This window comes from Culex pipiens, chromosome 3, assembly GCF_016801865.2.
Source record: "Culex pipiens pallens isolate TS chromosome 3, TS_CPP_V2, whole genome shotgun sequence".
Classification (NCBI taxonomy): Eukaryota; Metazoa; Arthropoda; class Insecta; order Diptera; family Culicidae; genus Culex; species Culex pipiens.
In genome coordinates, this window is record NC_068939.1 from 181730108 (window position 1) to 181744646 (window position 14539).

The window sequence follows — 14539 nt, forward strand, 5'->3', positions numbered from 1 at the left end:
CCCATAATTTGGATTATTTATAGTTGAACGATTGCATTTCATCCATCCTGATTTTTCAATTGAGCATGTCAGCAAATGACACCTTTGTTGAATAATATTTACATGTATAAATCTACGAAGTAAGTTTTCCCCTTGCATCCGGGACACAAATTCAGCAAGTTCCGATTATTCACTCCAAGCCGGAAACATTTCATTGTGTAACTTTTAAACAGGTTACAGTGATTGACCCGAATGAACGAGGATTGAAATATTTGAAAATAAACAAATGTAATGTTGATTTTTGTTTCTTTGTTTTAACATTCCTTTAGGTTTTGGATTTTTACTGAATATTTTTAATAAATTTACCCAAAAGTGTTCTTAGAATAAAAAAAGAGCAAAAATAAATAAAATAAACGAATTACATACGGGTCATTTCACCTCAACTGTTCAATAAAAAGTACAAATTCGAAATTGACTTTTTCTGACCAAGCTCAATTTTGTTGGAGCTATTGATACTATCAAAACATGTTAGAGTCCTGATTTTGAACCAAATTGGATCACCCCTGCTTTTAAGGCACCGCCCCAAATTTTAACAACTTTCGCCATTTTTTTCAAAAAATTTCTTCTTCAAACAGGCATATCTCGGAAACAAAAAAATATAGAGCAATTTAATTTTTTTGGCAAAATTATTGATCTGATCTTAACAACATTTAAAAGTGGTTTTTCGTTCGAAAATGTTAATTAGCAGTAAAGGAATATTTTAGCCGTTGCAAGGAAAACTGAACTGTCTATGAACAGTAGGCGTTTCGAAACACGATTTTGGGAAAAGCGGGGCAAGACGACCATTTATTTTACCAATATGCCATTTTACCTAGATCAGTAGTGTCCCTAATAATGACTTGCGCCTATTACTAAGTATGATTTATCTTTTGATAATTTTTGTTGAAAAGCTTTTAAAAAACCTCGTTCAGGTGGGGCTACTGTACCATATTGATTAAAGTATGGAAAAGAAATTACGAATTGCTACAACAACCTATTTTATTGGGAAATAAATACATAACAGTATCTCAAAAATGATAAACATTTGTTAAAAGAAATTCTTTATTCTAAATATAGTGATATTATGAAAATAAACTTTTTATCATCTAAGCAGTTTATATTTTTTTTTTTTCGTAGAAACCATAAAATTTTTAGTAAAATATTATTATTTTATCTGAAAATGAATATAAGTTTCAAATATAATCTAATCGGATGTGTCCTAGTAATATCACGGTGTGTTTTCTGAGCAATCTTAAGGAGAAACAATAGTCATCGCTACTTTCAAATGTGTCTTTAAGGAAATTTTCTCAGCTTTCCAATGCTTCTAAGAACGACATGTTTCATTGAAAAATTTCTAAACTATCTTTATTTTAAGTTTTTTGTTTTAAAATCCTTCATCAGTTATTGGATACTTTTAAATAACAGTTTAGGAAACTTGTCAAATGACGTAATTTATGTGTCATTTACTCATGTACCTAAATGTTCAAAAATATACAATTACAAATAACAACTTTGTCATTGCTAAATATTTTAAAAATTAACTTTTAATTGAGTTTCTGAATATGCGGGATTTATTCAGAAATTCAAATCAGAAAACCGTATTAAATACATGTTTACAAGAATTAATAGATTATTACAAAATTTTTGTGTTCAAATATCAGCCGTCTGCTCTGATTTAGTTTGGATTTAGCTGATACAATCGAAATTTTTGCTGGTTTGAGATTGTTAAGGGTAATTAGATTTTTATAAATAAATTTCATATTTCCCTAACCAAATGTTAACAAGTTGCAATACTTTTCATGAGTATAAAAGGTTTTTTTAGTTTTTTTTAATGAAATGATCAAGTAGTCAGCAATGTTATAAAATTCCTATCTGTTTTAAAAACGTTTGACAAGCATGAGCATGAGCATGAGAGACCACCCATGGTTGTCCTTCTCCGTTGCTGAACAGGACCGTAATATCCCATCAGCACAACCGGTCACACGCTTCAACGATCAAATGATGTTTCCCTTATCAACAGCATGCATGAATGCGCTGAAAAGATAAAACATCACGATCATCAAAACTAGAACCGGTGCGAATAGGAAACAGTCGTTGGCCACCAACGGCGCCCGCCATGTCAGTTTGTAGATCTCGAGGGGATGGGACGGGAATGTTAGTTAGCACAGGCTGCTACCAAGGGTGGGTTCTATACGATATCCACACCCCCGCGTGTGCCGGAAAACTACTTCTACTTGGGATTTTGTTAGTGGGAAGGGTAATGGCCAAGATTCATCATAGAGGATGATGATGTGGCCCAATAATCAATAAATTTTGTTGAATAGGGTGATGTATTATGCATTCTCAAGGCAAACAATCGGATGATGCGGATGAGACCATTCCCGGTTATTTGGTGTTGAGTTTAGCATAAATGATTCAATCTTAGACAGCCGGCTGTGGAAAGATAGAATCAAAATTATGTGTGTTTAAAAGGTGAAATATTAAACTCAGCGTTACATATTTACGAGAGTTGACCTGAGACTATTTATACTTTTAAATTATTATAAGATGAGCGACCAATTAATGACTGATGAGTTATGATGTTATCTGAAGGACTTAAACAATCGCGTTGAAACAATATTTGTCGCCACGATTCGCGGGAAACGAATGGTCGAATTGAATGATAATTTATATTTTGCTAACGCAATTTAAAACGAATCTTCCCGTGAAACAATTGCAAATCATAGAACAAAGATACCCGGCTGTCATGTGTATCAATTGCACGTTGTATAAAAGGCTCTGAAAAACACGTTGCCGAGTAACCGCGAGGTCCCGCTACTCACAATCGAATCAAAAAATTCAAAAACGCGCGCTAATTGTCTATCCTAAATGTTAGCGTGTCTTTCGATAAACGATTCTATAGAAATGAGTTTTTTTACCGTGAAAATTTAACACATTGTTTGAAAAATAATTGCACAATTTACCCGACGCCGTACCTTCTGATCAACGATGATATAGGAAGGGCTTTTAAAATCACAAAACAATTAATGTAATCTTAATACACGAAAGACGCAACTGATTGAAAAAAAAACAATTACGAAGAATTTGTTCGCGTATTTTTATCACTAATTATGAAGTTAATCTGAAAAACCTGGAAATAAATTGATTAATATATATCAAGCTCATTCATACCAACTCTTACACACAACTTATTATACCAGTAAACTTATATACTTTAAAAATAGTTAATCAAACATCAGATCATAGAAACATGAGATTTTTTATGACATATTAAAAAATATTCAATTAAATAGATGATTGTGGCCACAGTTAAAATCATTTAAAATATTCATAACAGTTTGCTAATTGATCAAAATTTAATAAACGAAAAGTTGTATGATTTCTGATATCATAGGCAGTTTAAAGTGCACTGATAATCAACATTACTCACTGTTCAGTTCACTTTTACACACTTGTATGGGATTTTTCAGTTCAAGTATGATTACACGAAAGTGTGTAATCATACTTGAACTGAAAAATCCCGTACAAGTGTGTAAAAGTGAACTGAAAAAAGTGTAATGCTGTTTACCAGTGTGATCCTGTGCCGTCGACTTTCTAAATTAAAGCATTCCACAGAAGAGAGAAAAACGCAAAGTTGTAAAAAACAACGCTCAGTTAATATCTGTTAATATTAGCAACCATGGACATTAGAGGGTTAAGTAAGCCTACCTTGAAACAGCAGACCCACCCTGATCCAAACTGTCAATTTCTAAAACGCACACGCATACATGATTCATTCTCTGCCACAGTACAACACACACACACTACCACACACGCACGCAATCAGAACGGGCTCATCAAATATGTCAGTTCCGAATGGGCTTCCTGCAGCTCCTCTGGTCCGCGCGCCACCGGAAGCATGGCGAAAAAACGGCCCATCGCGGCCTGGTGCAATGCCGCCTCACCACGGTCAATCCTCGAGTGCCAAGCGCAGCCATTTCTTCATTTGATGATCCACCCGCCAGCGCACTCGACCAGTCATCACCCCAACACTGCTCGCATAGAACGAAAAAACACGACGATACAACGCACACACATTAAGAGTGAGAGGCCGCCCTCAACACAAATACCAGTGCAAACAACCGACGGAGCACAACCGGTATCGAAAATCCGGATTTTTTACGGAAACACGTTAGAGAACACTCAGAACCAACAGATCTCCTGGTTCCCTGGAAAAACCCGGGCCGAATAAACCAAAATATGGACCGAATACTCCGAAAAAAAACACTATAGAAATCAAAACCAAACTGACGCGGAGAGCAACGAACCGAACGCGGCAAACGCTCACACACCAATCACTGTTTTAAAAACGTTTGACAAGTATCTTAAGTTTTATTCAAATAGCTTGTAATGGAGGCTTCTGTTTGATTTTATGTTAGAATTAATATTTTATTTTGGTTTCAACCAAAAAAATGTTTATGAAGGTGTTTTCAACATTATCAAATGAAACACAAAGTTTTAATGATACTTTCAACAGTAAAAAAATAAAAATATATATATTTACTTTACACCAATGAAAATATAACTTTTGAAGCATGCAACAGTAATTTGTAGTACATTTCCGATTTTAAATCATGTTTTGTATCTATGTTCCTGGTTTATGGTTAAATCTTGGTGATATTTTCTTAAACAAAGGAAATATAATATTTATTCAAAAAACGCAATAACAATCTTACACCTGCAAAAAATTTGGTAGTATCAGCTAAATCATAGCAGACACGTGATATATGATCACAAAAAAAAATGTAATAGGGTAATTCTCTACCAACTCACACGAAATCGGGAAAAGTTGCCCCGACCCCTCTTCGATTTGCGTGAAACTTTGCCCTAAGGGGTAACTTTTGTCCCTGATCACGAATCCGAGGTCCGTTTTTTGATATCTCGTGACGGAGGGGCGGTACGACCCCTTCCATTTTTGAACATGCGAAAAAAGAGGTGTTTTTCAATAATTTGCAGCCTGAAACGGTGATGAGATAGAAATTTGGCATCAAAGGGACTTTTATGTAAAATTAGACGCCCGATTTGATGACGTACTCAGAATTCCGAAAAAACGTATTTTTCATCGAAAAAAACAATAAAAAAGTTTTAAAAATTCTCCCATTTTCCGTTACTCGACTGTAAAAAATTTTGGAACATGTCATTTTATGGGAAATTTAATGTACTTTTCGAATCTACATTGTCCCAGAAGGGTCATTTTTTCATTTAGAACAAAATTTTTCATTTTAAAATTTCGTGTTTTTTCTAACTTTGCAGGGTTATTTTTTAGAGTGTAACAATGTTTTACAAAGTTGTAGAGCAGACAATTACAAAAATTTTGATATATAGACATAAGGGGTTTGCTAATAAACATCACGAGTTATCGCGATTTTACGAAAAAAAGTTTTGAAAAAGTTACTTTTTGCGTTTCTCTTTGTTTCGTCGTCCGTGTCTGTCGCGGGTGACCATGAACGGCCATGATCGATGACGACCAACTTTTTTAAAACTTTTTTTCGTAAAATCGTGATAACTTGTGATGTTTATAAGCAAACCCCTTATGTATATATATCAAAATTTTTGTAATTGTCTGCTCTACAACTTTGTAGAACATTGTTACACTCTAAAAAATAACCCTGCAAAGTTAGAAAAAACACGAAATTTTAAAATGAAAAATTTTGTTCTAAATGAAAAAATGACCCTTCTGGGACAATGTAGATTCGAAAAGAACATTAAATTTCCCATAAAATGACATGTTCCAAAATTTTTTACAGTCGAGTAACGGAAAATGGGAGAATTTTTAAAACTTTTTTAGTGTTTTTTTCGATGAAAAATACGTTTTTTCGGAATTCTGATTACGCCATCAAATCGGGCGTCTAATTTTACATAAAAGTCCCTTTGACACCAAATTTCTATCTCATCACCGTTTCAGGCTGCAAATTATTGAAAAACACCTCTTTTTTCGCATGTGCAAAAATGGAAGGGGTCGTACCGCCCCTCCGTCACGAGATATCAAAAAACGGACCTCGGATTCGTGATCAGGGACAAAAGTTACCCCTTAGGACAAAGTTTCACGCAAATCGAAGAGGGGTCGGGGCAACTGCTGTGTGAGTTGGCGGAGAATTACCCAATAATCTATTAATTGCCGTAAAAATTTCATTTAAATATGATTTTATAATTCTAATTACTGAATAAATTCCACAAGTTCAAAATCCAGTTAAAATATAATTTTAAAAATGATTAGCGATTTGCATTATTCTACAAATTTGTTTCTCGTCTAATTTTGCCCATTTTGATGAGTAAAAGACACATAAAACACATCATTTGTCTAGTTTTCCGAACTGTTTTTAAACAAAAAACTTAAAATAAATATACCTAAGAAATTTTCCGATTAAACATTTCGCTCTTAGAAGCATTGGAAAGCTGAGAAAATTTCCTATAAGACACATTTGAAAATAGCAATGCCTTTTTTATCCTGAAAAGGTTGTTCTAGAACACACGCCGTGAATAACAGTTAAATTGTTGCGTTTTAATGTTTGAGCTTGAATAAGCAAAAACGAATGCACGCAATGTAAACAATAACAAACACGTTTTGTTTGGCTGACCATTATGTGCGTTGTCCCGAAGTTTGGTTGAAGTTGGTTGCCGGAGGCCCGAGTTATAGGGGAAATATACCCATTTTAATCACTCTAAGCCGTTCGACCAATTCTTATCACTTTTGCCGTTTTCCGCTATTAAATCAACATTTTCAGATGTATCAACAAAGAAGAGTTGCTTGCTCTCTTTTATTTGAGCTATTTATTACTTTGGAACAGTCAAAAACACTTTATGAAAGCTGTAATTCATGATCAAAGTGCTGATAGGCCGATAATAGAAATAGGCTGAGAAAGGGTATAGTTCCCCTAATTACAAATCGTCGCCATCGTGCTAACTTGTCGTACGTGCATTTTGGGCCAAATTGAGTTAAGAACGCAATTTTGTGCAGCTCACAATGCCTCATCTTTTGACCTTCACAGATCCCCAAAATTCGATTTCAATCCTGAGATATTCAATGAAAACCAAAAAAGCTCCGAAAATTTTTGTCACTCTACATATAAAAGAAGTTTCAATCCTGTCGTGCTATCTTGTCACTCCCTGAAAATTGATGTAAGTGCGACAAAGGGCAAAGGGATTTCAGGTCAGGATGCGTTTGACGCACGTAAAAGTTAGACTACCGTAAACATTTTTAATTATAACTCGGGACTCCAGCAACCAACTTCAACCAAACTTCGGGACAATGCACAGAATGGTCAGCCAAACAAAACGTGTTTGTTATTGTATACATTGCGTGCTTTCTTTTTTGTTTATTCAATGTCAAACATTAAAACGCGTTTTTCTCGGAACGTCAAAATGGCGGGTGCGACAAGATAGCACGACGACGTCGAAATGTTAACGTTAGTCTAACGTGTACGTGTGTCAAACGCGTTCCGACCTGAGATCCTTTTTGCCAGTTGTCGCACTTCCATCAATTTTCAGGGAGTGACAAGATAGCACGACAAGATTGAAACTTCTTTCATGTGCAAAGTGACAAAAATGCACGGAGTTTTTTTTTTCTTCAGATTTCGTTGACTATCTCAGGATTGAAATCAAATTTTGGGGATCTGCGAAGGTCAATACGTGAGGCATTGTGAGCTGCACAAAATGGCGTTCTTAACTCAATTTGGCCCAGAATGCACGTACGACAAATTAGCACGCCGGCGACGAATTCTAAAATCTTTTTTTTTTTTACAGTAAAAAACACGATTTTTAAAGAAACTTGTTGTACCAAAGTCGTAGTCAAGACCTGGAATAAGATGATTATCAAAAAATCGGAATGATTTTTTTTACGATTTTAATGGGTTTTAACGAGCATTTCCTTAGCTTGTTACACTTGCCTCACCTTCCCCTACTTAGATAAAAATTGATTTCTTTTATTTTTCAATACACAAAATTACATGCCTCTAAATTTGGAAATAACCTTGAAGAAGTTATCTTATTTCAACCAACTTGTTTTTTTTTATTTCTGGGCTGTGACTGCTAGTTTTTTTTTTAAGGGAAAATTTGGGCTCCAAAACTTGGGCAGAAGAAACATTAATAGAATGGAACTTAAAAATATGGTTTTTAATTTTTTTTTTTTGTGCATGAATTTTAACTATTTCTGTCGCTGATTGGATTTTTGATTTTTTGCTTCAATATTTATAAGAATCAAAATTCTAGGAGTTTCGGCCAAATTTCTCGGGAATCAAAAGGCTAAAAAATGGCCAATTTTCCGGATTTTTTTCCCGGGAACTATCGCTGGTCATTCTATTACTTAGATTGTTTTTTTTTTTGGATGTCGGACAATCAAATCTGGATTGTACTTCGAAATACTGAAAATCATGAAAAAAAATATTGAAAATATTGAAAATATTTTTAAGCTATACTTTGTTTAAAAAAATGCCTTGTGTCGTTTTTTTGTACACAATTTAAATTATTACTACTACTCGGGTAGTGGAAAAAAAAAGTTGAACATTGATTCTACAGGAGCATGCTCATTGCTCAATCAGTGAAATTTATCTACACAAAAAGGGGGGAGAACTCAAACTATCAAACAACACGAACACAATGTATTTTGCGCAAAACATGAAAAGGGAAAGAACAGTCGATTCCACTCAATTTCAAACAATGAAACCAATCACAGTTGTTGTTCAAACTTTCGTTCTGTTGACCATGCATCCAAATTTGATACAAACTGCTGTAAGTATTCTTTCTTTACCTCAAATAAGCAAAACTAAAATTGTCACCCATTTAGTTGTACGAAATAAGCATGGATTCGCTCGAGCCCGACCCCAACAGTGACGCGTCGTTCATAGATTACGGAACGCTGCGGGTGTCGAAAAAGAGCCGCAACCTGTTCGTGATCGCCGGCTACTTTGAGTATTTGCAAAATTTGGACGACGACACCAAGGTAAATTAGCCAAAATAAAATTGCGAGATAAAAATGTTAATTTTGTTTTCTCAACTTTTCAAGGTCATGTACGCAATCTACCTCAACGACAACAAGAAACCGATGATTTCCGGTGAAAAGGGCTACTGCCAGGTGCTGGAAGGTGACAGTGGCGTTATGCACCGGCTGCGTGAGCTGTCCAACCTGCCCCCGCCGGGGACGTGTCCCTTCCCCCGGGGCAAATACACGATCAACAACTACGAGCTGGACGAGACGCAGCTGCCGATCGCGGTTCCACCGGGCCAATATTCGCTCGTGATTAAAATGGTTGAAGCTAATCAGGTTAAAGCGGGCTACACCATCAAGGTGACCATTAAATGAATCAGCATGACAGTTGAATTTACGATACTTTGGTGGAAAATAAAATGCCGAATTTCGCGTGCAGTTCTATGCAGTGTTATTTTGTATTCGATTTGATCGACATGTTTCATCTACTGTTGATCGTATTTCAATGTATAGTAGAATATTCCGCACTAGAACAGGTTAGTTTTGCAATTATTCTTGTGTTCAAATTCAATTCAACAATTATTTATTTTTAAAAAGCAGGAGGTACGAAGCGAAACGAAATGCATGCTCAAATCGTTCATTCCAGGTAATTGTGAAAGTGATTTTATAAACTTTCATAATTTTCAAATTTTGATGAACGCAAAATATGAAACATACCTTTGGGGAACGATCCATCTGCTGCAGGATTTGGACCAAAGCATTAGCTTATCAACAATGACTTTGAAGCATCATTATTTTAGAGACAGTCAAATTGTACTTGGAGACTATTACGACCCACTTTGCGTTAGTTCTACGAAACAATGGCTCGTATCCATTGAACCGAGCTACTCAACGTGCCCAATACGAAAGGGAACATTTAACGTGCTCAATGTCACTCGTCTTCGCCTGCCGGAATTAAGTTTGGGAAATTATCACGTGGAAATGAGACTCTTCCAAAACGATTTCTTGATCTGTCAAGCAACACTGTTTTTTGACATATTAAAAGGTTAGATGCTGCGCGATGTGATGAAATTGAGTTAATGAATGAAAGAGATATTCGCTTTGAATTTTTAAAAAATATAATATGATGATCATGGCCCAGCAAAGCATAGCATTACGGATCTGCACCACGCTGTAGGGGGTGCCACAATGGTCAATTCAATATTCAGCAATTCTATTAGAAAAGAGCCTAAACCGAAAAAAAAGTTTTGCAATCGGGCTCAAATTTTTTCTGGGGGTTCCTCGGCCAAAATAATTAGACCCGTATTTTTTTGTTTGGCCATAAGGGTGACCTACATCTTGCTAGGGTGGTTCGAAAAATGGCAATTTTCGTCATTTTTTTTTTTGATTTTTTGAAAATAAAAACTACGTTTTTTGACGCGCCGCGCGCAAAAACAGGAAAATGACGAAATCGGCAAAAAATCAACTTTTTTCACTAAAACTGCGATAACTTAAAAAATTCAGCGATGACCTATACATGTCTGGCTATTAAAATGTTCGTAATTGAAAGACGCAACTTTTTTGCCGATTTCGTCATTTTCCTGTTTTTTGCGCGTGGCGCGTCGAAAAACTCAGTTTTTATTTTCAAAAAATCATATCTTGGAAACGTACGGTTCGACATCGCCAATTTTTTGATATGTTTTGTGAAATTTTCCGAGGAATCCGATAAAAATATTTTCAGACATAGGCTCTTTGGTCCAGACACGGTCAAAACGCCATTTTAAGTTTTCATACGACTTTTTCAATAGTTAAACTAGATTTTTGGAACTTCTTACTATTTTTATCACATAGCCAAACTCATCACCTTTCTTTTGCGTCTAAGACAGCTGAAATCTGATGAAATGGCGCAGAGATATGATTTTTCGAAAAAAGTGATTTTTGCGAAAAATTACGAAAATTGACATTTTTCGAACCACTGTAGCAAGATGTAGGTCACCCTAATGGCCAAACAAAAAAATACGCCCGATTGGAGAACTTTTTTCGGTTTAGGCTCTTTTCAAATGGAATTGCTGTATTATTAGACAATCTGATTGCTGCCCGGTACATCCCTGGGCAAAACGGCCTCAATTTCGAACTGTCAAAGTGGAACCAATTTACCGTTCGCCAAAAGTAGAGAGTATTGTAATCGATTGTGGAAAAAATGTTTTTTTTAAGAATGAAAAATTTGTGGCTTTTCAGGACCTGGAGTTGACGTCAAAAAATCTTTAAAAAGTTGAGGCAAGATCGTCATTTTTATAATTATGAATTGATGTTGTTATGGAGTCGATGCGGTTATATCCATCCAGAAGCTGTCTTAATCTTAATTTGATTCTGTTTGACAACCTACTGGTTTAGTAAAAATCATCTCTGTTTGTTGCATCAGCTTCAGTAGAATTAGCGATGTTTTTCGCTGGACCAGGAAGAGCTGTAGGAATCCAAAATCAGCCAGGAAAATTATCTGGGACATCGCAGAATGACACTCTCGCCGCAGTTCTTCGTCATCCGTAAAAAAAGAAAAACCTCTTCTAACCCATCCAAACTTGAAAACATACACAATTTTCCAGCAAAAATATCTAACACTAGTAAAAGTTAAACACAAACAACTCATTTACCAGTAAGAAATAAAGTCATGCTTGTGCTTGAACAGCTTCCTACTTTGCAGATGTAAACAAAGTGGGATCATTCGAAAATCACGTTACGCATTCGCTCTATTCATCCCGTGGGGATTTGGGAGGGGATTTTTTTGATGTTCACTAATGGAAAAAGTGCAGGGAACCCATGCGACTTTTAAAAGTGAACGAAATATTTTTGGGAGGTTCGGAATGGGGGTTAGAGGAGTTTCATCGGGCCGATGAAAATAGTTGAATGCGTATTGTATTAAATGATTTGGATGTTTGTAAGTGTAAATGTGAGTCTGTTGTGGCAATCACGGCCACAAGCTAAGATCACATTGAGAAGAGGAGAACGAGAGACGAAAAAGGAACGATGAGGTCCTTGTTTGAGTCTCGTTTTTATTACTCTCGTCCTCTTTCGTCTTGTTTTATCAATAAACAGTACGAGGCTTCGAAGCAGGTAAAGAACCAACGCGCTTGGAATAGTTTTAGTAAAATAAAAGCAGTTAGTTCTGAGTATCGACAGAGTTCACATCATTCAATATCACTATCCTCAACATGGGCTAATAAGCATATAGTTTTGTTATAATAATAAATAATAAATATAATGAATATAATAAATAAAGTAATAAGGCTGGTACAAATATTTTTACCCCCACCCCCCTTCAAAATTGGCCCGAAAAATCAGGGGGCAAAAAAAAATATTTTTAAAATAAACTTCAAAATTTCAATGAAAATTCAAGTGCAACCAGCTGAAATCAAATTAAAATACATTCTTCTGCGTTTAAAATCATTTTTAGCATGTTTGGGTTTGTTAAAAAATCTTAAGATTTTTAGAAAATTTTCGATGCAAAATCTTTTTTTTCGATACAATTTTAGTTTTTGTCAGATCTTAGATTTTTTGAAAACTAATGATTGCAAAACAACTGAACTAGTGTAAAATGCATTTTAAAACACTTTTTTCATTTAAATGTGAAGACTATGGCTTGTTATTTAAATTTTTATATTTTTTTATTTTTTTGCCCCCCCCCCCCCCCTTGACCTCGGCCAGGGCCGAGGGACAAAAACTTTTTTAAATATTTGCATCGGCCTAAGAATAAATATAATAAATATGATAAATATAATAAATATAATCAAAACAATTCCAAGAAGCTGTAAAAAATAAATAAGTAATTTAAAATATAAATGCTCCGGATGGTTCCCACGCTGTTTTAGAAAGTTTCGTTAATAGAAGCAATTTAATCATATATGGTATGAGGAGAAGGTATGTAATAGGAACCGACTTCCAAATAGTACATAAATAACTCTTAAGTGGCCATATCTCGAGATAGGGTTGCCAGATCTTCATTTTTTATAATATGATGGTCATGATATTCAAAATAGATCATTTATATTTACAAGACAAGCTTGAACTTGTTGCTAATTTTCGACAAGATTGCCGAAAATTTCTGATTACCCAGAGTTGGAGTCGGAGTCGGAGTTATCTTAAATTCAACAAAAAATTTGTTTATTTTTTAGTATTTGCTATAAAACAGATTAATTTACAATCTTCTTATATTTTTAATTTTTTTTAGTTTGCATGCGCTGCGTTGCCATTTTATTTTTTTTAAGAGAATACTAAATTATAACCTGTTAATCAGCTCTTACCCAAGTATGTAGTATCGTCATAACTCAAAAAAAAAGACAATATTGGTTTTTTAGTCAGACATATTTAATTGATTTTTGACTGTATCTTTTTGCCAATATTTATGTACCCTTTAAACTCAAATTTGACCAAATTTAATCTAGTTCTTTTTTTAGTACACACACAGTCATCTTATTCCTCGATAGCAAATGTCTTGGTGGTTTTATGTAAATCAATGTTCAGGAAAAAAGTTACGAGGTACATAAAAAATATAAATAATATTCACTATTTATGGAAATCGAAAACAAAAAAAAATCACTGACAGGATAACTCTTCCAACAAATATTCAACGATTATAAAAATCTATTACTTGGAACTAATCATGCGCATTTTGTCTAAAACTTTGTACAAAAAATTAAAAGTGTCTGAGAATGTTGATCCTTAGGCAAACTATTTTGATATTGTTGCAAATTATCGTTGAATAAATCTCAAGATTTCAGGATAGAACAGGATTTCAAGATTTAAAAAATAAGCTGGAGTCGGAGTTGGAGTCGGAGTCGGCTAGAGTTGGTGGGCCGGAGTTGGAGTCGGAGTCGGAGTCGGTTGGATCTGAAAGCCGGAGCCGGAGTCGGAGTCGGAGTCGGCTAATCTCAGAAAGCCGGAGTCGGAGTCGGAGTCGGAGTCGCTTGAAATATGACCCGACTCCGCAGCCCTGAAAACAACTTTGATTGATTGACATTCCAACTACCAAGCCCTCAAAAAAGTTGGAACGGGGAATTTAACTCGCTGGTTCTCGAGTATAGCTCAGGTAATCAGGACAATTCTTTTTTCTAGTGATTTATTAGGATGTCTAAATGGTCCTAGAACTTTGCAGAACTCAATTTGATCAAATCTGTAATTTTTGCGATCAAAAACAATCAAAAACAGTTCAAAAATCGCCAAAAAGTCGATTTTTTGGAGAGGTACCATAATTGAGGGGGTGATCCAATTTGGACGAAATTCAGAATTCTTGCATGTTTTGTACGTTTTTTCTGCAATTTTCAAAAACGGAAGTCAACTTAAAAAATCGCATGTATTGCCAAACAAAATTTCAAAAATAATTTAAGATGCCAAATAAAATTTGTAATCAAAATTACAATTATTTCGATCATGTGCACCGTTTTAAAATTGAAGGCATTGCTTCGTTTTTTTTTTCTTTGACGAAAAATGTGTCATTTTTCATGTCATTTATCAAGTCATTATAATGGAATTATCGAATCTTTTGAGGGAAATAAAAAAAATGCATTTGGCGTGCAGTTCTATTCA

At 34.9% G+C, this 14539-nt stretch overlaps 1 protein-coding gene across 1 annotated transcript; it reads left to right on the forward strand.

Annotated features, from left to right (window-relative positions):
* Positions 1 to 8683: 8683 nt before the first annotated feature.
* LOC120416193 (uncharacterized) lies at positions 8684 to 9395 on the forward strand. Its single transcript, XM_039577877.1, has 3 exons — positions 8684 to 8784; positions 8840 to 8995; positions 9059 to 9395. Exons 1-3 carry the CDS (start codon positions 8713 to 8715, stop codon positions 9353 to 9355), a joined length of 525 nt encoding a protein of 174 aa, XP_039433811.1. The 5' UTR covers positions 8684 to 8712; the 3' UTR covers positions 9356 to 9395.
* The last annotated feature ends 5144 nt before the right edge of the window (positions 9396 to 14539 follow it).